The sequence below is a fragment of the Dicentrarchus labrax genome, unplaced genomic scaffold (assembly GCF_905237075.1).
Source record: "Dicentrarchus labrax unplaced genomic scaffold, dlabrax2021, whole genome shotgun sequence".
NCBI lineage: Eukaryota > Metazoa > Chordata > Actinopteri > Moronidae > Dicentrarchus > Dicentrarchus labrax.
The window spans coordinates 20678177-20705717 of record NW_026136722.1 but is presented as its reverse complement, the minus strand read 5'-3'; the positions used below and the strand labels follow the sequence as shown (position 1 = coordinate 20705717).

Genomic DNA, 27541 nt, shown 5'->3' with positions numbered 1-27541 from the left:
TCCTCGTCTTCCTCTACAAGAGACGCTTTATCTGTCTCTTAATTCAACAATCATCATATTATTTTGATTTTGTTCCACCAGGAGAGTTTTCAAGGCCTCCTCTTTCCCTTTGACCTTTTTGACCCAGGAGGGGAGGTGAGACTGTGGCGCCGACAGTCTCCTGCACAGAGAGCCTGGTTCTTTTCAGATTCTCAGATGGGATCTCTAAGGTGTCAATATGTTTTATCCTCTTTAACAGAACACTGACTTCTCCACAGATCAGAACGACACCCTACACCTAAAGTGGATCGTGTGTGATAACATAAATGCCTTTTTGATTGTAAATCAGGGTTAGATATCCCTGAAATGTGTTTACATCTCTTTTAGTCTGACAGGTCCACCTCCAGAGAGAAACTCCTCTGGAATCCACATCTGGCATTCTGACACCCCTTCCTCTAAAGTGTAAATTACGATGTTTTCTGTTGATAGTGGACATTCCAATCTAGGAAGCAGTAACAGCAGTTGCACAGATATAGATTTAGTTCTGTTGGAGTATTATGGTAAAATTTAATCTCCTCCTAATTAACAGATTGCCATCCAGCATGAGAAGGACGCAAATGTAATGTTTGTCTGATGTTTCTGTCATCAGATTGGACTAAGTTACAAAATCATGTGTAAAATGTCTGAATGTTTGATGGAGCCACAGTGCCACCTTTGGTAAGGTTCTGGTATAGCGTAAGGTACTTTCAAAACGAACTTTGTTTGATAACTGTATAGTAATACAATAAGTAAATGCCTGACACATATTTGTTATAACAAGGATTAAGCTAGCACTATACGAAATATGTACAGTCCATCAGTGCTGTTTTATGTGCGTGTTTAATGATTAATGATTTAATGACTTTAATCAGTTCCACTTTTCTTTTACATTAAGTAATTTCGGTTATGTTATGTTAAAACATGTGAACTATGTATTAAGTCATGGTGGGTTCTGTGAACGGTGAATTATGATCTCGAAACTTTAAAACACGATAGGAGTAAGTTGATAAAGTTACGTATATCAAATTATCACCAGAGGAAGTGACGCGCGCGGTCAGCTCCTCTTGTCCAGTTCCGCCTCCAGAATAAAAGCTATAAGAGATAGACTCCGGTCACTCTTCTTCTCTTCTCTTCGCGCTCGCTTTTCTTCTCTCTCTTGTATCAACTAGTTATTTATTCTCGCTTTTTCTTTAACTTCCGTACTTTATTTTACTTCGTTTGCGACACGTGTTAATTTTTCCTCAAGTAATAACTTGCCGTGCTGAAGTACTTTTCAAGTACTTTTATTTTGAAAGCTCAAGACACAAACGAATTTCTTCTTTTATATTTTTGTAGTCTTATCGTCAAGTATTGTCGCCTTTTCACAGAAAGTGAATTTAATCAAATTCTTGGACTTTCTTGGAGAATTCTCCAGGCCAGCGTTTCATCCTCCAGTTAATTTCAAACAAGAAGCTGAATTAGTTTACAGTCAAAGCTGAAGACCAACCACTCTAAGACATTTATCATCAGCCAGAAGGACGTCGCAGTAGTTGACTGCTCAAGAAGACGTATAAACGTTTCCAGCCGAATAAAGACATTATTCTCCAGCCACCTTGCCCCCAACGCTCACTAGCGCACACGCCGCGCTGGGCCTTTTGGAGAGATTGCCACTGGAACCAGGGACGAGACGCAACTTCCCTCAGCCTGTTGGATCAGTGACGCAAAGCCGCAGTTGAGCTAAAAGCCAAGGACCTGGAATCCTTCCAAGTTCCATCTACAAACAAAGTAGGCTGACTCTCCGGTACACGGCCGGATTCACACACATGAAGAAGAGCTGGTGTCTGTCTATAAGCTTTGATTCCCATCTTTTAAGTTTAAGAGAATTTTGGATTAGGGCCTCTCAGTTCTAAAATTTACTCTCGTAATATTTTAAACTTACTGCCGCATCGCAAAATCCACCATCGCTCCTGAATCACCTAATAGTAATAATTCATATATTGTCCACATATTCTGTTACTTGTTGTCATTTGTTTGTTTATCATTTCATGCTATTTACTCTGCATTAGTTTAGTTAATAAACATATATAACCGTATGTCCTTGTTGGTGCAGGTTTGATTTGATGCGGGGAAATCGATGAATCGTGTAAAAGAAATCACTACTTCAGAAATATGAGATTAAATATAGATTTTGAAACTTAATAAATTGATTTAAAATTGATTTGATTAGATCGGCGGAATAATTTCCTCCGGATTATTCCAGTAGCTAAACAAGGAGGTGGTGCCCCATTTACGAGTGTATTATTAATCACTAGTGATTAAATACTAATAATAATGAAAAAGTAGTGTATCCCCTACACAGCCAATCAGGAGGCGTGTAACACTTAGACAGCCAATCAGGGGGCGTGTAACACTCAGACAGCCAATCAGGATGCGTGTAACACTCAGCCAGCCAATCAGGAGGCGTGTAACACTTAGACAGCCAATCAGCGGGCATGTAACACTCAGACAGCCAATCAGGAGGCGTGTAACACTCAGCCAGCCAATCAGGAGGCGTGTAACACTCAGCCAGCCAATAAGGAGGCGTGTCACAATCAGCCAGCCAATCAGGAGGCGTGTAACACTTAGACAGCCAATCAGGGAGCTTGTAACACTCAGACAGCCAATCAGGAGGCGTGTAACACTCAGCTAGCCAATCAGGAGGCGTGTAACACTCAGACAGCCAATCAGGGGGCGTGTAACACTCAGCCATCCAATCAGGAGGCATGTATCACTCAGAAAGCCAAGCAGGAGGCATGTAAAACTCAGACTGCCAATCAGGAGGCGTGTCACACTCAGGAAGCCAATCAGGAGGCGTGTAACACTCAGCTACCAAGCAGGAGGCGTGTAACACTCAGCTAGCCAATCAGAAGGAGTGTAACACTCAGCCAACCATTCAGGAGGCGTGTAACACTCAGCTAGCCAATCAGGAGGCGTGTAACACATAGACAGCCAATCAGGGGGCGTGTAACAAACAGCCACCCAATCAGGGGGCGTGTAATACTCAGCCAGCCAATCAGGAGGCGTATAACACTTAGACAGCCAATCAGGGGGCGTGTAACACTCAGACAGCCAATCAGGGGGCGTGTAACACTCAGCCATCCAATCAGGAGGCATGTATCACTCAGAAAGCCAAGCAGGAGGCATGTAACACTTAGCCGGCCAATCAGGAGGCGTGTCGCACTCAGGAAGCCAATCAGGAGGCGTGTAACAGTCAGATAGCAAATCAGGGGGCGTTTAACACTCAGCCAGACAATCAGGAGCTGTGTAACACTCAGCCAGCCAATCAGGAGGCATGTAACACTCAGGCAGCCAATCAGGAGGCCTTTGACATTCAGCCGGCCTATCAGGAGCCGTTTAACACTCAGCCAACCAATCAGGAGGCATGTAACACTCAGCCAGCCAATAAGGAGTCGTGTCACACTCAGCCAGCCAATCAGGAAACATGTAACACTCAGCCAGCCAATCAGGAGGCGTGTAACACTCAGCCAGCCAATAAGGAGGCGTGTCACAATCAGCCAGCCATTCAGGAGGCGTGTAACACTCAGCCAGCCAATCAGGAGGCGTGTAACACTTAGCCAGCATGTCAGGAGGCGTGTAACACTCAGCCAGCCAATCAGGAGGCCTGTAACACTCAGCCAGCCAATCAGGAGGCGTGTAACATTCAGCCAGCCAATAAGGAGGCGTGTTACAATAAGCCAGCCAATCAGGAGGCGTGTAACACTTAGACAGCCAATCAGGATGCGTGTAACACTCAGCCAGCCAATCAGGAGGCGTGTAACACTTAGACAGCCAATCAGCGGGCATGTAACACTCAGACAGCCAATCAGGAGGCGTGTAACACTCAGCCAGCCAATCAGGAGGCGTGTAACACTCAGCCAGCCAATAAGGAGGCGTGTCACAATCAGCCAGCCAATCAGGAGGCGTGTAACACTTAGACAGCCAATCGGGGGGCTTGTAACACTCAGACAGCCAATCAGGAGGCGTGTAACACTCAGCTAGCCAATCAGGAGGCGTGTAACACTCAGACAGCCAATCAGGGGGCGTGTAACACTCAGCCATCCAATCAGGAGACATGTATCACTCAGAAAGCCAAGCAGGAGGCATGTAAAACTCAGACTGCCAATCAGGAGGCGTGTCACACTCAGGAAGCCAATCAGGAGGCGTGTAACACTCAGCTACCAAGCAGGAGGCGTGTAACACTCAGCTAGCCAATCAGAAGGAGTGTAACACTCAGCCAACCACTCAGGAGGCGTGTAACACTCAGCTAGCCAATCAGGAGGCGTGTAACACATAGACAGCCAATCAGGGGGCGTGTAACAAACAGCCACCCAATCAGGGGGCGTGTAATACTCAGCCAGCCAATCAGGAGGCGTATAACACTTAGACAGCCAATCAGGGGGCGTGTAACACTCAGACAGCCAATCAGGAGGCGTGTAACACTCAGCCATCCAATCAGGAGGCATGTATCACTCAGAAAGCCAAGCAGGAGGCATGTAACACTTAGCCGGCCAATCAGGAGGCGTGTCGCACTCAGGAAGCCAATCAGGAGGCGTGTAACAGTCAGATAGCAAATCAGGGGGCGTTTAACACTCAGCCAGACAATCAGGAGCTGTGTAACACTCAGCCAGCCAATCAGGAGGCATGTAACACGTAGCCAGCCAATCAGGGGGCGCGTAACACTCAGCCACCCAATCAGGAAGCGTGTAACACTAGACCAGCTTATCAGGAGGCGTGTCACACTCAGCCAGCCAATCAGGAGGCGTGTAACACTCAGGCAGCCAATCAGGAGGCCTTTGACATTCAGCCAGCCAATCAGGAGACGTTTAACACTCAGCTAACCAATCAGGAGGCATGTAACACTCAGCCAGCCAATAAGGAGTCGTGTCACACTCAGCCAGCCAATCAGGAGGCATGTAACACTCAGCCAGCCAATCAGGAGGCGTGTAACACTCAGCCAGCCAATAAGGAGGCGTGTCACAATCAGCCAGCCAATCAGGAGGCGTGTAACACTCAGCCAGCCAATCAGGAGGCGTGTAACACTTAGCCAGCATGTCAGGAGGCGTGTAACACTCAGCCAGCCAATCAGGAGGCCTGTAACACTCAGCCAGCCAATCAGGAGGCGTGTAACACTCAGCCAGCCAATAAGGAGGCGTGTTACAATCAGCCAGCCAATCAGGGGGCGTGTAACACTCAGACAGCCAATCAGGATGCGTGTAACACTCAGCCAGCCAATCAGGAGGCGTGTAACACTTAGACAGCCAATCAGGAGGCGTGTAACACTCTGCTAGCCAATCTGGAGGCGTGTAACACTCAGACAGCCAATAAGGAGACGTGTCACACTCAGGCAGCCAATTAGGAGGCATCTAAAACTCAGGCAGCCAATCAGGAGGCGTGTAACACTCAGGCAGCCAATCAGGAGGCCTTTGACATTCAGCCAGTCAATCAGGAGGCGTGTAACACTCAACCAGCAAATCAGGGTGCGTGTGACACTCAGCAAGCCAATCAGGAGGCGTGTAACACTCTGCTAGCCAATCTGGAGGCGTGTAACACTCAGACAGCCAATAAGGAGACGTGTCACACTCAGGCAGCCAATTAGGGAGGCATCTAAAACTCAGGCAGCCAATCAGGAGGCGTGTAACACTCAGCCAGCCAATCAGGAGGCGTGTAACACTTAGCCAGCATGTCAGGAGGCGTGTAACACTCAGCCAGCCAATCAGGAGGCCTGTAACACTCAGCCAGCCAATCAGGAGGCGTGTAACACTCAGCCAGCCAATAAGGAGGCGTGTTACAATCAGCCAGCCAATCAGGGGGCGTGTAACACTCAGACAGCCAATCAGGATGCGTGTAACACTCAGCCAGCCAATCAGGAGGCGTGTAACACTTAGACAGCCAATCAGGAGGCGTGTAACACTCTGCTAGCCAATCTGGAGGCGTGTAACACTCAGACAGCCAATAAGGAGACGTGTCACACTCAGGCAGCCAATTAGGAGGCATCTAAAACTCAGGCAGCCAATCAGGAGGCGTGTAACACTCAGGCAGCCAATCAGGAGGCCTTTGACATTCAGCCAGTCAATCAGGAGGCGTGTAACACTCAACCAGCAAATCAGGGTGCGTGTGACACTCAGCAAGCCAATCAGGAGGCGTGTAACACTCTGCTAGCCAATCTGGAGGCGTGTAACACTCAGACAGCCAATAAGGAGACGTGTCACACTCAGGCAGCCAATTAGGAGGCATCTAAAACTCAGGCAGCCAATCAGGAGGCGTGTAACACTCAGGCAGCCAATCAGGAGGCCTTTGACATTCAGCCAGTCAATCAGAAGGCGTTTAACACTCAGCCACCCAATCAGGAGGCGTGTAACACTCAACCAGCAAATCAGGGTGCGTGTAACACTCAGCAAGCCAATCAGGAGGCATCTAACACTCCGCTAGCCAATCTGGAGGCGTGTCACACTCAGCCAGCCAATCTGGAGGCGTGTAACACTCAGCCAGCCAATCAGGAGGCTTTTAGCACTCAGCCAGCCAACAAGGAGGCGTGTAACACTCAGTCAGCTAATCAGGGGGCGTGTAACACTCAGCCTGCCAATCAGGAGGCGTGTAACACTCAGTCAGCCAATCGGGAGGCCTTTGATATTCAGCCAGTCAATCAGAAGGCGTGTAAAACTCAGCCAGCCAATTAGGAGGCATGTAACACTCAACCAGCCAATCAGGAGGCGTTTAACACTCAACCAGCAAATCAGGTGGCGTGTAACACTCAGCAAGCCAATCAGGAGGCGTGTAACACTCTGCTAGCCAATCAGGAGGCGTGTAACACTCAGACAGCCAATAAGGAGACGTGTCACAATCAGGCAGCCAATTAGGAGGTATCTAAAACTCAGGCAGCCAATCAGGAGGCGTGTAACACTCAGGCAGCCAATCAGGAGGCCTTTGACATTCAGCCAGTCAATCAGAAGGCGTGTAACACTCAGCCAGCCAATCAGGAGGCGTGTAACACTCAACCAGCAAATCAGGGTGCGTGTAACACTCAGCAAGCCAATCAGGAGGCATCTAACACTCCGCTAGCCAATCTGGAGGCGTGTCACACTCAGCCAGCCAATCAGGAGGCATGTAACACTCAGGCAGCCAATCAGGAGGCCTTTGACATTCAGCCGGCCTATCAGGAGCCGTTTAACACTCAGCCAACCAAACAGGAGGCATGTAACACTCAGCCAGCCAATAAGGAGGCATGTCACACTCAATATGATGTTAACAGAGTGTAGATCCTACTGACTCTCTGCTCGAACTGTCAGAGCTCCGTTAGTAACGTGTGCACAGCTCCCAACCGTGCAGTGCCGTGTGCACTGAGCATCTAGGAGCTAGGAGCAGGTGAATGAAGCGGCAAGAAAGGACTTAACGTTACCTTTAGGGGCAGAAAGAGGGAGAGGAAGGAAGAGAAAGAGGAGAAACAACGAGAAAGGTATGTCTTGGTAATGTAACATTTATTGATATTTTCTGCCAAATACATTAGCCTATAATAGCAAATTTGCTAGCTAACATTAGTTCAAAACGTCTTACTAGGTTAGATAACGTTAGTTTAACGTTACTATTCAAGCTAACGTTGTTGTGTTTGTGTAATACTTTGAATAAGTTGATTCTCAGTGTATATATATTATTCTGGGTCACTTTTTGGCATCAAAACAACGTTTTTGATAACGTTTGATAGCAAATGTTTAATAACTAACGTTAATTACAAACGCGGTGACGTTTGTTAGCAATATGGTTTTACATTAATGAATTCATTTAGTTAACTTATAGTTTGAGGTATGTTGTTTGCTGCAGAGCACAGTAATTTATGTGAGTAAATAAACATATTCCTTTTACATCAACCCCCTATTATGCTCATACGTTATATGAAACTTCCCCAGGAGCACTGTTAAAGTATTTAGGAGGAGGCACTGACTCAGCCCAGGGGCAATCCACCTCCTCAGGAGCAGCCAAGGCTGATGAATCAGGTGATCAGAAACTGTTACCATATATATTTAATTTCTAGTCAAATGATCTCATAAAGATATACTAATATAAGATATAATCATATGACAAGGAACATTTTTTTCATCTCAGGTCCATCTCTATCCTCTGCTCCATCCACTGTGCCCACTGTCCTCTCTGCAACCTCAGCTGTACCTGGTAAGTTAACAACAGAACAACCTTTATAATTGCTCAGTGTACTGCAGAATATTCTGAGATGAATAATTTTGTCCAAAAATATTATTTTAATTTCCCTATAGGTCCTTCATCTTTGGTCATGGAGATTGATGTGTCTTCTTCATCATCCAGTTTGGAGCAGGGATCAGCAGCTCCGCCAGTTGACCCAGCAAGGGTCAAGGAAGCCAATCAGGAGGCATGTCACACTCAGGCAGCCAATTAGGAGGGATGTAACACTCAGGTAGCCAATTTGGAGGCTTGTAACACTCAGGCAGCCAATAAGGAGGCGTGTCACACTCAGGCAGCCAATTAGGAAGGGTGTAACACTCAGGTAGCCAATCAGGAAGCCTTTGACACTCAGCCAGCCAATCAGAACGTGTGTAACACTCAGCCAGCCAATCAGGAGGCGTGTAACACTCACAAAGCCAAGAAGGAGGCGTGTCACACTCAGCCAGCCAATCAGGAGGCGTGTTACACTCAGCCAGCTAATAAGGGGGCGTGTGACACTCAGCCAGCCAATGAGGAGGCAAGTAACACTCTGCTAGCCAATCTGGAGGCGTGTAACACTCAGCCAGCCAATCAGGGGGCGTGTAACACTCAGCCAGCAAATCAGGAGGCGTTTAACACTCAGCCAGCCAATTAGGAGGCCTGTAACACTCAGCCCGCCAATAAGGACGCGTGTCACACTCAGGCAGCCAATTAGGAGGGGTGTAACACTCCGGTAGCCAATCAGGAAGCCTTTGACACTCAGCCAGCCAATCAGAACGTGTGTAACACTCAGCCAGCCAATCAGGAGGCGTTTAGGACGCAGCTACCAATCAGGAGGCGTGTAACACTCAGACAGCCAATCAGGAGGCCTGTAACACTCAGCCAGCCAATCAGGATGCGTGTAACACTCAGCTACCAATCAGGAGGCGTGTAACACTCAGCCAGCCAATCAGGAGGCGTGTAACACTCAGCTAGCCAATCAGGAGGCGTGTAACACTCAGACAGCCAATCAGGGGGCGTGTAACACTAAGCCAGCCAATCAGGAGGCGTATAACAGTCACCCAGCAAATCAGAGGCTTGTAACACTCAGCCAGCTGATAAGCAGGCTTTTCAAACTCAGCCAGCCAATCAGGAGGCGTGTAACACTCAGGCAGCCAATCAGGAGGCGTGTAACACTTAGACACCCAATCAGGGGGTGTGTAACAATCAGCCAGCAAATCAGGAGGCGTGTAATATTCACCTAGCCAATCAGGAGGCGTGTCACACTCAGCCAGCCAATAAGGACGCGTCTCACACTCAGCCAGCCAATCAGGAGGCGTTTAACACTCAGGCAGCCAATCAGGAGGCGTGTAACACTCAGCCAGCCAATCAGGAGGCGTGTAACACTCAGCCAGCCAATCAGGATGCGTGTAACACTCATCTACCAATCAGGAAGCGTGTAACACTCAGCTACCAATCAGGAGGCGTGTAACACTCAGACACCCAATCAGGAGGCCTGTCACACTCAGCCAGCCAATCAGGAGGCGTGTAACACTCAGGTAGCCAATCAGGAGGCGTGTAACACTCAGCTACCAATCAGTAGGCATGTAACACTCAGCCAGCCAATAAGGAGGCGTGTCACATTCAGCCAGCCAATCAGGAGGCGTACAACACTCAGCCAGCCAATCAGGAGACATGTAACACTCAGCAAGCCAATCAGGAGGCGTGTACCACTCAGCCAGCCAATCAGGAGGCGTGTCACTCTCAGCCAGCCAATCAGGAGGCTTGTAACACTCAGCCAGCCAATCAGGAGGCGTGTCACACTCAGCCAGCCAATAAGGACACGTCTCACACTCAGCCAGCCAATCAGGAGGCGTGTAACACTCAGGAAGCCAATCAGGAGGCGTGTAACACTCAGTTACCAATCAGGAGGCGTGTAACACTCAGCCAGCCAATCAGAACGTGTGTAACACTCAGCCAGCCAATCAGGATGCGTGTAACACTCATCTACCAATCAGGAGGCGTGTAACACTCATCTACCAATCAGGAGGCGTGTAACACTCAGCTACCAATCAGGAGGCGTGTAACACTCAGACACCCAATCAGAAGGCGTGTAACACTCAGCCAGCCAATTAGGAGGCATGTAACACTAAGCGAGCTAATAAGGGGGCATGTAACACTCAGCCAGCCATTCAGTTGGCAAGTAACACTCTGTTAGCCAATCTGGAGGCGTGTAACACTCAGACAGCCAATCAGGGGGCGTGTAACACTCAGCCAGCAATTCAGGAGGCGTTTTACACTCAGCCAGCCAATCAGGAGGCGTGTCACACTCAGCCAGCCAATAAGGACGCGTGTCACACTCAGCCAGACCAATCAGGAGGCGTGTAACACTCAGCTACCAATCAGGAGGCGTGTCACACTCAGACAGCCAATCAGGGGGCTTGTAATATTAGCCAGCCAATCAGGAGGCGTGTCACACTCAGCCAGCCAATAAGGACGCGTGTCACACTCAGCTACCAATCAGGAGGCGTGTCACACTCAGACAGCCAATCAGGGGGCTTGTAAAATTAGCCAGCCAATCAGGAGGCGTGTAACACTCTGCCAGGCAATCAGGAGGCGTGTAACACTCAGGCAGCCAATCAGGAGGCGTGTAACACTCAGGCAGCCAATAAGGAGGCGTGTCAAACTCAGGCAGCCAATTTGGAGGGGTGTAACACTAAGGTAGCCAATAAGGAGGCGTGAAACACTCAGGCAGCCAATAATGAGGCGTGTCACACTCAGCTAGCCAATTAGGAGGCGTGTAATACTCAGCCAGCCAATCAGGAGGCGTGTAACAGTCAGCCAGCCAATCAGGAGGCGTGTAACACTCAGGTAGCCAATCAGGAGTCGTGTAACACACAGCCAGCCAATCAGGAGGCCTTTGACATTCAGCCAGCCAATCAGGAGGCGTGTAACACTCAGGCAGCCAATAAGGAGCTGTTTCACACTCAGGCAGCCAATTAGGAGGGGTGTATTCAATTCAATTCAATTCAATTTTATTTGTATAGCGCCAATTCATAACAGAAGTTATCTCAGGACACTTTTCAAATAGAGCAGGTCTAGACCGAACTCTTTAACATTAATTACAGAGACCCAACAGTACCACCATGAGCAAGCACTTGGCGACAAGGGCAAGGAAAAACTGCCTGTTAAAAGGCAGAAACCTAGGACAGATCCTCCGGCTCTAGGTGGGTGGTCGTCTGTCTCGACCAGTTGGGGTGAGAGAGAGAGAGAGAGAGAGAGAGAGAGAGAGAGAGAGAGCGAGAGAGAGAGGCAGAGAGAGAGAGAGACAGAGACAGACAGACAGACAGGTGCACAGCAACAACAGTATTGGCAATGGCAGTCAAGCAGGACCATGGCAGGAGGCTCCACCAGGATCCATGAGAACCTGCGAGACGAGAAAGCACAAGAACTCCGGGGAAGAAGTGGAGTTAGTAACATGCATTAATGGGACATGAATGAGTGCATAAAGAGAGAGGAAAGGAGGAGCTCAGTGCACCATGGAAAATCCCCCGATAGTCTAGGCCTATAGCAGCATAACTAAGGGATGGTTCAGGACTCACCTGATCCAGCCCTAACTATAAGCTTTATCAAAGAGGAATGTCTTAAGCCTACTCTTGAATGTGGTGATGGTGTCTGCCTCCCGATTGAACTCCAAGATTCCTGACAGTGGTGCTAGAGGCCAAGTTAACCCATTTGTGCCCAGATTTTTTTCAGAGTTGTAAGGCATATCATTTTATCAGTTGAGTCCCTCTGAATCATATTATGTATTTATTTTTTCCATTTTGTACTTTGTTTTGAAGAAAATAGCATTTTTATGACTGGCAACAATTGTTGCCAGTAGTCACACAGCTTGTCACTAGGTCAAATGTCACCTAATAATAATAGAGAAATAATAATAATAAGATAGTAATAACAAAATAATAATAAAGTCATATTAAATAATAACAAAAAGGTGGAGCCTCAGGTTCCCCCTGTATAAAATTCAAAACAACAAACAATTTGAACTGGTTTCTTTATTCTCAATTTTTTTATACTCAAAACCTCAACAAACAGTTTTTTCTTAGAACCTCTAAAAACATATATATATATATATATATAACATATTTCTTCCCATACATTCCATCATCTTTCATGCATGTTCTACTCAGTGTGGTACTTCTTGAAGCACTCCACATGTAGTGGCACATCACACTTTCCACACGCAAATGATGTGCGTCCGCCACAGTTCTTGCATCGCTTGTACCTGCTACCAGTGTTGCAGGGCCAGTGGTTCAAACTATCAAACCTGGTGGCATCAGTTATCGCCACCGCCATTGAAGACCTTCTGCCCTGCCTACTTGGCTTTGTTCCATGGCGCAGAAGGAGGGTCAGGGCTACCAGCCTCTGGAAGGAGAGGAGATCCTTCTGCCCGCTTTTCCAGGACCTAAATGAATGACAAAGCAAGCATGATAGATGCATGAATGTGCCATGTTTATGTTTGCATATGATGCTATTGATGAATCATCAATATCATCCTTTCTACAGCGTCATGCCCCATATGTAGAATGTTCTGTAAAAGCAATATCACACTTGAGTTTGTGATGTTGGTCTGGATATCATCACTGTTGCTCTTCTCAACCGAAGAGCACTAGCAGGTCCTTGAGTCAAACATCACAAACTCGATTGTGATATCGCTAAATAACATACGGCCTTGTGTACCTGTAATAGCACCAGCTGTTCACCATGGCACTGTTCAGGGCCCAGCTGAAGCATGGCCACCACCACTTCTTGGACCGGATGTTGACTCTGTAGCGGCTGACAAACTGGTCATGCAGGTCCACTCCTCCCATGTGTGTGTTGTAGTCCTGGATACACTTGGGCTGTCTGACCTTGTCCATGGTCCGCTTCTGTTTGTTCCATCTCTTCGCCTCAGTTTCGGTGAACTCCCTCTCCATGTTCGACACCACAGTGACCACGCTGTTGTCATTCCACCTTACAATCAGCTTCTCTACCTCAACCAGATACTCAGCATCTCCTCTGGGTGTCTTCTTGAAGGTCTTGGGTGCTGTGAAGGGAACGTTATGGAGCTGAGTTTGTCGCATCGTGCCACAGCTGCCATAGCCTCTCAGGGTCATCTCATCCACCAGGAACAGGGTTGTGAAGAGGTTGTCGTGGTAAAACTTGACTCCAGGTGGCACTTCAGCTTTCTCTGCCAGGCCAAGAATCACACTTGGACCCTGACCAAGTCCAGTTTCCACCAGATGTGTGTGGCTTCCTACATATGGCTCCATCTGATGGACAAACCCGGAGGAGGATGCTAAGCTCCATATTTTGTACCCAAAACGAATAGGCTTCCCTCTAATAAACTGTTTGCACCCATGCCTTCCAAAATACTCAATCATCATCTCATCTACTGCCACATGTTCTGCTATCGGGATTGCTTTGTTGATGTCATTCAGATGCTTAAAAAGGGGACGCACCTTGAAGAACGGGTCAGCTGTGATCTTCATGTTGTCTACTAAATGAACAGAAGACATAATCTCATCAAACCTGTTCCTCCGCATGGCATCTTTTACAGCAGTGTTGCTGACATCATAATCGTCTGACCAGAGAAGACGCCGCCTTGGGACTGAATTGTATCCACTGATCAACAGAATTCCATAGAATGTCAGAAGTTCATCCTCAGTCAGGTTGAGTGTTTTCCCTTTTTGTTCAGCGTAGAGATTGGACATTTCCAGTGTGGCATCTCTGAGGGACTTGGGATAGAATGTGAGGAAGATATCCACTGGATCATCTGATGTGAAGCCAGGATCATGTTCTTTGGGGACATAGCGAGGGATCTGATATTTTTTGTTGGCTTGTGCTGGTGTTTTGGCCGCAATCTTGATTTTTTTGAATTTCCTGTCTTGGTTCTTAGTTTTGTGGAGCATGGGCCCAACGATCTGACTGGTCACCATTTCATTTGTGCCACTGACCTTTCTAGTCTCTGTCTGACTCACTGAGGATGAGCAGCCAGGATCATCATCGGGGGGATTTGGCAGTTGCATGTCTGAATTAGGTAGAAAGCCTTCACCTTTCAGTAATCTCGATGGGAGGCGGTTATGGTCACCAGTGGCCTCGTCATCAGATTGGTCACTGTCACAGTCTGTGTCATGTGCGTGCATTTCTGACTCAGGCACAACTGTGATGTCCGCCACAGTTTCAGAGTCCTGCAGCATGGCCAGGACCTCTGCTACGGAGTACCTAAGGAAAGGACAACATACATGATTGATTTTTATCTTGACCTATGTTATTTTATGAAAAATGCTTACATACATAGCATACCAGAGGGAAAAGGGGGATTTGTGTGTGTGTGTGTGGGGGGGGGCCATTGTAGGTGTGGTCGTAAGTGGTCGTAAGTACTTGTGTGTCAAGAAAAATGCACCTCCAACTGCACATCAACATTTTTTACCTCAGTAAAACACAAGCTAATGTTAGCTAGCAAGAAAACGATGTTAGCTAGCAAGAAAATTATGTTAGCTAGCAAGAAAATGATATATGGTAATGTATAAAAATCCTATACACACAGGCCTTGAATACCTGTGAATTTATTTAGCTAGGAAGAGTATTCTAAGAGGACTAAAATGAGCCATTGTACATCATTCTACAATTTTAAATAAGCAAATTAGGAGCAATCCTGCAGAATGTGTTTTCGTTTAGTTAGCGACACGCTATGTGCCCACTGGCAACTTTTGTTGCCACTCACAGAAATAAGCCCATGAACAAAAAAATATTTATCCTAGGTACAATTTTTGGGGGGAGGATTACTCTAGAGACTTGAATGATTAAATAATTATAAATATATTTGGGGGGAAAATCATAAGAAATTTATGAAAATTACCTCTTTCCAGGACGATTTGCAACCGCCATGTCTTCAGCCGGAAGGAGCAGGAAGCAGATGATGTCATGCGATAGGAAGCACTTGGAAACGACTTTTTAAAAATCAAAACCTTTGTCTAAGTTGTCTACTAGCATATAAGTGGAAAAAGTTGCATTAGTACCTTTGAGATTTTTTATTGTGAGTCGAAAATGACAGTGATACACTTTGGCAACAATTGTTGCCAGTGGGGCCAAATGGGTTGCCATCTAGAGTGACTATATCTTTAGACAATGAGTCTCTAAGGTTTTTGCGGCCAAGAACAAGAATTTCGTTTTTTTCTGAGTTTAACATCAGAAAATTGCAGGTCATCCAGGATTTTATGTCCGTAAGACATGTTTGTAATTTAGATAATTGATTAATTTCATTGGGTTTGATTGATAGATATAACTGCGTATCATCTGCATAACAGTGAAAGTTAATGGAGTGATTCCTAATAATGTTGCCTAAAGGGAGCATATATAAAGTAAATAGTATTGGTCCGAGTACAGAACCTTGTGGAACTCCATGACTAACTGTAGTATTTATTGAAGATTCATCGTTAACATGTACAAACTGCGAGCGATCTGATAAATATGACTGAAACCAGCTTAGTGCGGTTCCTTTAATGCCAATTTGATGCTCAAGTCTCTGTAAAAGAATATTATGGTCAATGGTGTCAAATGCAGCACTAAGATCTAATAATACAAGTACAGAGACAAGTCCATTGTCAGAAGCAGTCAGAAGGTCATTATTAACTTTAACCAGAGCTGTCTCTGTGCTATGATGAACTCTAAATCCTGACTGAAAATCCTCAAATAAACTATTGTTATGTAGAAAGTCACACAACTCTTTGGCGACTACTTTCTCCAGAATCTTAGAGAGGAAGGGGAGGTTAGAAATCGGTCTATAGTTGGCTAAAACCCCTGGGTCAAGAGTGGACTTTTTAAGAAGGGGTTTAATTACAGCTACTTTAAAGGACTGTGGTACATATCCTGATAATAAAGAAAGATTAATCATATCCAGTAAAGAAGTGCCAATTAAGGGAACAACTTCTTTAAGCAGCCTAGTTGGGATCGGGTCTAATAGACAGGTTGATGGCTTTGATGAAGAAATGATTGAAGTTAACTGATGAAGGTCGTTAGCAGAAAAACAGTCTAAATATATATCTAAGTTTACCTTGACAGAAGTCCCTGAACTTGGAGAGCCACTGATAATTGTTGATGGCAGTTGGTGATTAATTTTTTCTCTAATAGTAATAATTTTATTATAGAAGAAGCTCATGAAGTCATTGCTACTTAAGTTTATGGGGATATGTGGCTCGATAGAGCTGTGACTCTCTGTCAGCCTGGCTACAGTGCTGAAGAGGAACCTAGGGTTGTTCTTATTTTCTTCTATTAGTGCTGAGTAATAGGCTCCTCTGGCATTACGGAGGGCCTTTCTATAAGTTTTAAGATTATCTTGCCAATTTGAGCGATATTCTGATAATTTGGAAGAGCGCCATTTCCTTTCAGATTTTCCAGCTATTTGTTTCGTGTAACACTCAGGTAGCCAATCAGTAAGCCTTTGACTCTTAGCCAGCCAATCAGAACGTGTGTAACACTCAGCCAGCCAATCAGGGGGCGTGTAACGCTCAGCCAGCCTATCAGGAGGCGTGTAACACTCAGACAGGCAATCAGGGGGCATGTAACACTTAGCCAGCCAATCAGGGGGCGTGTAACACTCAGCTTGCCAATAAGGAGGCGTGTCACACTTAGCCAGCCAATCAGGAGGTCTTTGACATTCAGCCAACCAATCAGGAGACGTACACACTCATCCAGCCAATCAGGGGGCATGTAACACTCAACCAGCCAATCAGGAGGCGTTTCACACTCAGGCACCCAATTAGGCGGAATGTAACACTCAGGCAGCCAATAAGGAGGCGTGTCACACTCAGGCAGCAAATTAGGACGGGTGTAACACACAGCCAGCCAATCAGGAGGCCTTTGACATTCAGCCAGCCATTCAGGAGCCGTTTAACATTCAGCCAGCCAATCAGGAGCCGTTTAAAACTCAGCCAGCCAATCAGGAGGCGTGTAACACTCAGCCAGCCAATCAGGAGGCCTGTAACACTCAGGTAGCCAATCAGGAGTCGTGTAACACTCAGCCAGCCAATCAGGAGGCGTGTAACACTCAGCCAGCCCATTAGGAGGCGTGTAACACTCAGCCAGCCAATTAGGAGGCGTCTAACACTCAGGCAGCCAATAAGGAGCCGTTTCACACTCAGGCAGCCAATTAGGAGGGGTGTAACACTCAGCCAGCCAATCAGGAGGCGTGTAGCACTCAGCCAGCCAATAAGGAGGCGTGTCACAGTCAGCCAGCCAATCAGGAGGCGTGTAACACTTGCGCAGCCAATCAGCAGGCGTGTAACACACAGCAAGCCAATCAGGACGCATTTAACACTCAGGCAGCCAATCAGTAGGCCTTTGACATTCAGCCAGCCAATCAGGAGCCGTTTAACACTCAGCCAGCAAATCAGGAGGCGTGTCACACTCAGCCAGCCAATCAGGAGGCATGTAACACTCAGTCAGCCAATAAGGAGACGTGTCACACTCAGACAGCCAATCAGGGGGCATGTAACACTCAACCAGCCAATTAGGAGGCGTGTAACACTCAGGCAGCCAATAAGCAGGCGTGTCACACTCAGGCAGCCAATTAGGACGGGTGTAACACACAGCCAGCCAATCAGGAGGCGTTTAACACTCAGCCAGCCAATCAGGAGCCGTTTAACACTCAGCCAGCCAATCAGGAGGCGTGTAACACTCAGACAGCCAATCAGGGGGCGTGTAACACTCAGCCAGCCAATCAGGAGGCATGTAACACTCAGACAGCCAATCAGGGGGCGTGTAACACTTGCGCAGCCAATCAGGAGGCGTGTAACACACAGCCAGCCAATAAAGAGGCGTGTCACACTCAGCCAGCCAATCAGGAGTTGTGTAACACTTGCGCAGCCAATCAGGAGGTGTGTAACACACAGCCAGCCAATCAGGACGCGTTTAACACTCAGGCAGCCAATCAGGAGGCCTTTGACATTCAGCCAGCCAATCAGGAGCCGTTTAACACTCAGCCAGCCAATCAGGAGGCGTGTAACACTCAGCCAGCCAATCAGGAGGCGTTTCACACTCAGGTAGCCAATCAGGAGTTGTGTAACACTCAGCCAGCCGATCAGCAGGCGTGTAACACATAGCAAGCCAATCAGGACGCATTTAACACTCAGGCAGCCAATCAGTAGGCCTTTGACATTCAGCCAGCCAATCAGGAGCCGTTTAACACTCAGCCAGCCAATCAGGAGGCGTGTCACACTCAGCCAGCCAATCAGGAGGCATGTAACACTCAGTCAGCCAATAAGGAGACGTGTCACACTCAGACAGCCAATCAGGAGGCGTGTAAGACACAGCCAGCCAATAAGGAGGCGTGTCACACTCAGCCAGCCAATCAGGAGGTGTGTAACACTTGCGCAGCCAATCAGGAGCTGTGTAACACACAGCCAGCCAATCAGGACGCGTTTAACACTCAGGCAGCCAATCAGGAGGCCTTTGACATTCAGCCAGCCAATCAGGAGCCGTTTTACACTCAGCCAGCCAATCAGGAGGCGTGTAACACTCAGCCAGCCAATCAGGAGGCGTTTCACACTCAGGTAGCCAATCAGGAGTTGTGTAACACTCAGCCAGCCAATCAGGAGGCGTGTAACACTCAGCCAGCCAATTAGGAGGCGTGTAACACTCAGGCAGCCAATAAGGAGCCGTTTCACACTCAGGCAGCCAATTAGGAGGGGTGTAACACTCAGCCAGCCAATCAGGAGGCGTGTAACACTCAGCCAGCCAATAAGGAGGCGTGTCACAGTCAGCCAGCCAATCAGGAGGCGTGTAACACTTGCGCAGCCAATCAGCAGGCGTGTAACACACAGCAAGCCAATCAGGACGCATTTAACACTCAGGCAGCCAATCAGTAGGCCTTTGACATTCAGCCAGCCAATCAGGAGCCGTTTAACACTCAGCCAGCAAATCAGGAGGCGTGTCACACTCAGCCAGCCAATCAGGAGGCATGTAACACTCAGTCAGCCAATAAGGAGACGTGTCACACTCAGACAGCCAATCAGGGGGCATGTAACACTCAACCAGCCAATTAGGAGGCGTGTAACACTCAGGCAGCCAATAAGCAGGCGTGTCACACTCAGGCAGCCAATTAGGACGGGTGTAACACACAGCCAGCCAATCAGGAGGCGTGTCACACTCAGACAGCCAATCAGGGGGCGTGTAACACTCAGCCAGCCAATTAGGAAGCGTCTAACACTCAGGCAGCCAATAACGAGCCGTTTCACACTCAGGCAGCCAATTAGGAGGGGTGTAACACTCAGCCAGCCAATCAGGAGGCGTGTAACACTCAGCCAGCCAATAAGGAGGCGTGTCACAGTCAGCCAGCCAATCAGGAGGCGTGTAACACTTGCGCAGCCAATCAGCAGGCGTGTAACACACAGCAAGCCAATCAGGACGCATTTAACACTCAGGCAGCCAATCAGTAGGCCTTTGACATTCAGCCAGCCAATCAGGAGCCGTTTAACACTCAGCCAGCAAATCAGGAGGCGTGTCACACTCAGTCAGCCAATCAGGAGGCATGTAACACTCAGTCAGCCAATAAGGAGACGTGTCACACTCAGACAGCCAATCAGGGGGCATGTAACACTCAACCAGCCAATTAGGAGGCGTGTAACACTCAGGCAGCCAATAAGCAGGCGTGTCACACTCAGGCAGCCAATTAGGACGGGTGTAACACACAGCCAGCCAATCAGGAGGCCTTTGACATTCAGCCAGCCAATCAGGAGCCGTTTAACACTCAGCCAGCCAATCAGGAGGCGTGTAACACTCAGACAGCCAATCAGGGGGCGTGTAACACTCAGCCAGCCAATCAGGAGGCATGTAACACTCAGACAGCCAATCAGGGGGCGTGTAACACTTGCGCAGCCAATCAGGAGGCGTGTAACACACAGCCAGCCAATAAAGAGGCGTGTCACACTCAGCCAGCCAATCAGGAGTTGTGTAACACTTGCGCAGCCAATCAGGAGGTGTGTAACACACAGCCAGCCAATCAGGACGCGTTTAACACTCAGGCAGCCAATCAGGAGGCCTTTGACATTCAGCCAGCCAATCAGGAGCCGTTTAACACTCAGCCAGCCAATCAGGAGGCGTGTAACACTCAGCCAGCCAATCAGGAGGCGTTTCACACTCAGGTAGCCAATCAGGAGTTGTGTAACACTCAGCCAGCCAATCAGCAGGCGTGTAACACACAGCAAGCCAATCAGGACGCATTTAACACTCAGGCAGCCAATCAGTAGGCCTTTGACATTCAGCCAGCCAATCAGGAGCCGTTTAACACTCAGCCAGCGAATCAGGAGGCGTGTCACACTCAGCCAGCCAATCAGGAGGCATGTAACACTCAGTCAGCCAATAAGGAGACGTGTCACACCCAGACAGCCAATCAGGAGGCGTGTAACACACAGCCAGCCAATAAGGAGGCTTGTCTCACTCAGCCAGCCAATCAGGAGGTGTGTAACACTTGCGCAGCCAATCAGGAGGTGTGTAACACACAGCCAGCCAATCAGGACGCGTTTAACACTCAGGCAGCCAATCAGGAGGCCTTTGACATTCAGCCAGCCAATCAGGAGCCGTTTAACACTCAGCCAGCCAATCAGGAGGCGTGTAACACTCAGCCAGCCAATCAGGAGGCGTTTCACACTCAGGTAGCCAATCAGGAGTTGTGTAACACTCAGCCAGCCAATCAGGAGGCTTGTAACACTCAGCCAGCCAATTAGGAGGCGTGTAACACTCAGGCAGCCAATAAGGAGCCGTTTCACACTCAGACAGCCAATTAGGAGGGGTGTAACACTCAGCCAGCCAATCAGGAGGCGTGTAACACTCAGCCAGCCAATAATGAGGCGTGTCACAGTCAGCCAGCCAATCAGGAGGCGTGTAACACTTGCGCAGCCAATCAGCAGGCGTGTAACACACAGCAAGCGAATCAGGACGCATTTAACACTCAGGCACCCAATCAGTAGGCCTTTGACATTCAGCCAGCCAATCAGGAGCCGTTTAACACTCAGCCAGCCAATCAGGAGGCGTGTCACACTCAGCCAGCCAATCAGGAGGCATGTAACACTCAGTCAGCCAATAAGGAGACGTGTCACACTCAGACAGCCAATCAGGGGGCATGTAACACTCAACCAGCCAATTAGGAGGCGTGTAAAACTCAGGCAGCCAATAAGCAGGCGTTTCACACTCAGGCAGCCAATTAGGACGGGTGTAACACACAGCCAGCCAATCAGGAGGCCTTTGACATTCAGCCAGCCAATCAGGAGCCGTTTAACATTCAGCCAGCCAATCAGGAGGCGTGTCAAACTCAGACAGCCAATCAGGGGGCATGTAACACTCAGCCAGCCAATCAGGAGGCGTGTAACACTCAGACAGCCAATCAGGGGGCGTGTAACACTCAGCCAGCCAATCAGGAGGCATGTAACACTTGCGCAGCCAATCAGGGGGCGTGTAACACTTGCGCAGCCAATCAGGAGGCGTGTCACACTCAGGCAGCCAATTAGGACGGGTGTAACACACAGCCAGCCAATCAGGAGGCCTTTGACATTCAGCCAGCCAATCAGGAGCAGTTTAACATTCAGCCAGCCAATCAGGAGGCGTGTCACACTCAGCCAGCCAATTAGGAGGCGTGTAACACTCAGGCAGCCAATAAGGAGCCGTTTCACACTCAGACAGCCAATTAGGAGGGGTGTAACACTCAGCCAGCCAATCAGGAGGCGTGTAACACTCAGCCAGCCAATAAGGAGGCGTGTCACAGTCAGCCAGCCAATCAGGAGGCGTGTAACACTTGCGCAGCCAATCAGCAGGCGTGTAACACACAGCAAGCCAATCAGGGGCCATGTAACACTCAGCCAGCCAATCAGGAGGCGTGTAACACTCAGACAGCCAATCAGGGGGCTTGTAACACTCAGCCAGACAATCAGGAGGCATGTAACACTCAGGCAGCCAATCAGGAGGCGTGTAACACTCAGCCAGCCAATGAGGAGGCGTGTCACAGTCAGCCAGCCAATCAGGAGGCGTGTAACACTCAGCCAGCCAATCAGGAGGCGTGTCACAGTCAGCCAGCCAATCAGGAGGCGTGTAAAACTCAGGCAGCCAATCAGTAGGCATGTAACACTCAGTCAGCCAATAAGGAGACGTGTCACACTCAGACAGCCAATCAGGGGCCATGTAACACTCAGCCAGCCAATCAGGAGGTGTGTAACACTCAGACAGCCAATCAGGGGGCGTGTAACACTCAGCTAGCAAATCAGGAGGGGTGTAACAATCTGCTAGCCATTCTAGAGGTGTGTAACACTCAGCTAGCCAATCAGGAAGCGTTTCACACTCAGCCAGGCAATAAGGAGACGTTTCACACTCAGGCAGCCAATCAGGAGGCGTGTAACACTTGCGCAGCCAATCAGGAGGCGTGTAACACACAGCCAGCCAATCAGGAGGCGTGTAACACTCAGACAGCCAATCAGGAGGCCTTTGACATTCAGCCAAACAATCAGGAGCCGTTTAACACTCAGCCAGCCAATCAGGAGGCGTGTAACACTCAGCCAGCCAATCAGGAGGCGTGTAACACTCAGCCAGCCAATCAGGAGGCGTGTAACACTCAGCCAGCCAATCAGGAGGCGTGTAACACTCAGCCAGCCAATAAGGAGGCGTGTCACAGTCAGCCAGCCAATCAGGAGGCGTGTAACACTCAGCCAGCCAATAAGGAGGCGTGTCACAGTCAGCCAGCCAATCAGGAGGCGTTTAACACTCAGGCAGCCAATCAGTAGGCCTTTTACATTCAGCCAGCCAATCAGGAGCCGTTTAACACTCAGCCAGCCAATCAGGCGGCGTCTAACACTCAGCCAGCCAATTAGGAGGCGTGTAACACTCATGCACCCAATAAGGAGGCGTGTCACACTCAGACAGCCAATCAGGGGCCATGTAACACTCAGCCAGCCAATCAGGAGGCGTGTAACACTCAGACAGCCAATCAGGGGGCGTGTAACACTCAGCCAGCCAATCAGGAGGCGTGTAACACTCAGGCAGCCAATCAGGAGTCTTGTAACACTCAGCCAGCCAATCAGGAGGCGTGTAACACTCAGGCACCCAATAAGGAGGCGTGTCACACTCAAACAGCCAATCAGGGGGCATGTAACACTCAGCCAGCCAATCAGGAGGCCTTTGACATTCAGCCAGCCAATAAGGAGCCGTTTAACACTCAGCCAGCCAATCAGGAGGCGTGTAACACTCAGCCAGCCAATCAGGAGGCGTGTAACACTCAGCCAGCCAATCAGGAGGCGTGTAACACTCAGCCAGCCAATCAGGAGGCGTGTCACAGTCAGCCGGCCAATCAGGAGGCATGTAACACTCAGCCAGCCAATCAGGAGGCCTTTGACATTCAGCCAGCCAATCAGGAGCCGTTTAACACTCAGCCAGCCAATCAGGAGGCGTGTAACACTCAGCCAGCCAATCAGGAGGCGTGTAACACTCAGCCAGCCAATCAGGAGGCGTGTAACACTCAGCCAGCCAATCAGGAGGCGTGTAACACTCAGCCAGCCAATAAGGAGGCGTGTCACAGTCAGCCAGCCAATCAGGAGGCGTGTAACACTCAGGCAGCCAATCAGTAGGCCTTTTACATTCAGCCAGCCAATCAGGAGCCGTTTAACACTCAGCCAGCCAATCAGGAGGCGTCTAACACTCAGCCAGCCAATCAGGAGGCGTGTAACACTCAGCCAGCCAATAAGGAGGCGTGTCACAGTCAGCCAGCCAATCAGGAGGCGTGTAACACACAGCAAGCCAATCAGGACGCGTGTAACACTCAGGCAGCCAATCAGTAGGCCTTTGACATTCAGCCAGCCAATCAGGAGCCGTTTAACACTCAGCCAACCAATCAGGAGGCGTGTAACACTCAGCCAGCCAATTAGGAGGCGTGTAACACTCAGGCACCCAATAAGGAGGCGTGTCACACTCAGACAGCCAATCAGGGGCCATGTAACACTCAGCCAGCCAATCAGGAGGCGTGTAACACTCAGACAGCCAATCAGGGGGCGTGTAACACTCAGCCAGCCAATCAGTAGGCATGTAACACTCAGGCAGCCAATCAGGAGGCGTGTAACACTCAGCCAGCCAATGAGGAGGCGTGTCACAGTCAGCCAGCCAATCAGGAGGCGTGTAACACTCAGCCAGCCAATAAGGAGGCGTGTCACAGTCAGCCAGCCAATCAGGAGGCGTGTAACACTCAGGCAGCCAATCAGTAGGCATGTAACACTCAGTCAGCCAATAAGGAGACGTGTCACACTCAGACAGCCAATCAGGGGCCATGTAACACTCAGCCAGCCAATCAGGAGGTGTGTAACACTCAGACAGCCAATCAGGGGGCGTGTAACACTCAGCTAGCAAATCAGGAGGGGTGTAACAATCTGCTAGCCATTCTAGAGGTGTGTAACACTCAGCTAGCCAATCAGGAAGCGTTTCACACTCAGCCAGGCAATAAGGAGACGTTTCACACTCAGATAGCCAATCAGGAGGCCTTTGACATTCAGCCAAACGATCAGGAGCCGTTTAACACTCAGCCAGCCAATCAGGAGGCGTGTAACACTCAGCCAGCCAATCAGGAGGCGTGTAACACTCAGCCAGCCAATCAGGAGGCGTGTAACACTCAGCCAGCCAATAAGGAGGCGTGTCACAGTCAGCCAGCCAATCAGGAGGCGTGTAACACTCAGCCAGCCAATAAGGAGGCGTGTCACAGTCAGCCAGCCAATCAGGAGGCGTGTAACACTCAGGCAGCCAATCAGTAGGCCTTTTACATTCAGCCAGCCAATCAGGAGCCGTTTAACACTCAGCCAGCCAATCAGGAGGCGTCTAACACTCAGCCAGCCAATCAGGAGGCGTGTAACACTCAGCCAGCCAATAAGGAGGCGTGTCACAGTCAGCCAGCCAATCAGGAGGCGTTTAACACTTGCGCAGCCAATCAGGAGGCGTGTAACACACAGCAAGCCAATCAGGACGCGTGTAACACTCAGGCAGCCAATCAGTAGGCCTTTGACATTCAGCCAGCCAATCAGGAGCCGTTTAACACTCAGCCAACCAATCAGGAGGCGTGTAACACTCAGCCAGCCAATCAGGAGGCGTGTAACACTCAGCCAGCCAATCAGGAGGCGTGTAACACTCAGCCAGCCAATAAGGAGGCGTGTCACAGTCAGCCAGCCAATCAGGAGGCGTGTAACACTCAGGCAGCCAATCAGTAGGCCTTTTACATTCAGCCAGCCAATCAGGAGCCGTTTAACACTCAGCCAGCCAATCAGGAGGCGTGTAACACTCAGCCAGCCAATTAGGAGGCGTGTAACACTCAGGCACCCAATAAGGAGGCGTGTCACACTCAGACAGCCAATCAGGGGCCATGTAACACTCAGCCAGCCAATCAGGAGGCGTGTAACACTCAGACAGCCAATCAGGGGGGCGTGTAACACTCAGCCAGCCAATCAGGAGGCATGTAACACTTGCGCAGCCAATCAGGGGGCGTGTAACACTTGCGCAGCCAATCAGGAGGCGTGTCACACTCAGGCAGCCAATTAGGACGGGTGTAACACACAGCCAGCCAATCAGGAGGCCTTTGACATTCAGCCAGCCAATCAGGAGCAGTTTAACATTCAGCCAGCCAATCAGGAGGCGTGTCACACTCAGCCAGCCAATTAGGAGGCGTGTAACACTCAGGCAGCCAATAAGGAGCCGTTTCACACTCAGACAGCCAATTAGGAGGGGTGTAACACTCAGCCAGCCAATCAGGAGGCGTGTAACACTCAGCCAGCCAATAAGGAGGCGTGTCACAGTCAGCCAGCCAATCAGGAGGCGTGTAACACTTGTGCAGCCAATCAGCAGGCGTGTAACACACAGCAAGCCAATCAGGGGCCATGTAACACTCAGCCAGCCAATCAGGAGGTGTGTAACACTCAGACAGCCAATCAGGGGGCTTGTAACACTCAGCCAGACAATCAGGAGGCATGTAACACTCAGGCAGCCAATCAGGAGGCGTGTAACACTCAGCCAGCCAATGAGGAGGCGTGTCACAGTCAGCCAGCCAATCAGGAGGCGTGTAACACTCAGCCAGCCAATAAGGAGGCGTGTCACAGTCAGCCAGCCAATCAGGAGGCGTGTAAAACTCAGGCAGCCAATCAGTAGGCATGTAACACTCAGTCAGCCAATAAGGAGACGTGTCACACTCAGACAGCCAATCAGGGGCCATGTAACACTCAGCCAGCCAATCAGGAGGTGTGTAACACTCAGACAGCCAATCAGGGGGCGTGTAACACTCAGCTAGCAAATCAGGAGGGGTGTAACAATCTGCTAGCCATTCTAGAGGTGTGTAACACTCAGCTAGCCAATCAGGAAGCGTTTCACACTCAGCCAGGCAATAAGGAGACGTTTCACACTCAGGCAGCCAATCAGGAGGCGTGTAACACTTGCGCAGCCAATCAGGAGGCGTGTAACACACAGCCAGCCAATCAGGAGGCGTGTAACACTCAGACAGCCAATCAGGAGGCCTTTGACATTCAGCCAAACAATCAGGAGCCGTTTAACACTCAGCCAGCCAATCAGGAGGCGTCTAACACTCAGCCAGCCAATCAGGAGGCGTGTAACACTCAGCCAGCCAATAAGGAGGCGTGTCACAGTCAGCCAGCCAATCAGGAGGCGTTTAACACTTGCCCAGCCAATCAGGAGGCGTGTAACACACAGCAAGCCAATCAGGACGCGTGTAACACTCAGGCAGCCAATCAGGACGCGTGTAACACTCAGGCAGCCAATCAGTAGGCCTTTGACATTCAGCCAGCCAATCAGGAGCCGTTTAACACTCAGCCAACCAATCAGGAGGCGTGTAACACTCAGCCAGCCAATCAGGAGGCGTGTAACACTCAGCCAGCCAATCAGGAGGCGTGTAACACTCAGCCAGCCAATAAGGAGGCGTGTCACAGTCAGCCAGCCAATCAGGAGGCGTGTAACACTCAGGCAGCCAATCAGTAGGCCTTTTACATTCAGCCAGCCAATCAGGAGCCGTTTAACACTCAGCCAGCCAATCAGGAGGCGTGTAACACTCAGCCAGCCAATTAGGAGGCGTGTAACACTCAGGCACCCAATAAGGAGGCGTGTCACACTCAGACAGCCAATCAGGGGCCATGTAACACTCAGCCAGCCAATCAGGAGGCGTGTAACATTCAGACAGCCAATCAGGGGGCGTGTAACACTCAGCCAGCCAATCAGGAGGCGTGTAACACTCAGGCAGCCAATCAGGAGCCGTGTAACACTCAGCCAGCCAATCAGGAGGCGTGTAACACTCAGCCAG

General features: G+C 49.4%; 2 protein-coding genes across 2 annotated transcripts in view; one reads left to right on the top strand and one right to left on the bottom strand.

The window, feature by feature from the left end:
• LOC127356796 (uncharacterized) overlaps positions 1 to 27541 on the top strand; it is a 281317-nt gene that overhangs the window by 25419 nt on the left and 228357 nt on the right. The gene's annotated exons all lie outside the window — the stretch shown is intronic.
• LOC127355822 (piggyBac transposable element-derived protein 3-like) lies at positions 11917 to 13297 on the bottom strand. The gene is made up of 2 exons (XM_051387058.1): positions 12925 to 13297; positions 11917 to 12649 (listed from the first exon to the last, which is right to left on the bottom strand). Exons 1-2 carry the CDS (start codon positions 13158 to 13160, stop codon positions 12367 to 12369), a joined length of 519 nt encoding a protein of 172 aa, XP_051243018.1. The 5' UTR covers positions 13161 to 13297; the 3' UTR covers positions 11917 to 12366.

Excerpts from the sequence above, each read along its gene's own strand:
- LOC127355822 (XM_051387058.1), bottom strand. The coding sequence starts at position 13,160 with ATGGAGAGGGAGTTCACCGAAACTGAGGCGAAGAGATGGAACAAACAG. Across the intron at positions 12,650-12,924 it reads AACAGCTGGTGCTATTACAG|GTCCTGGAAAAGCGGGCAGA; the intron begins GTACACAAGGCC and ends TCATTCATTTAG.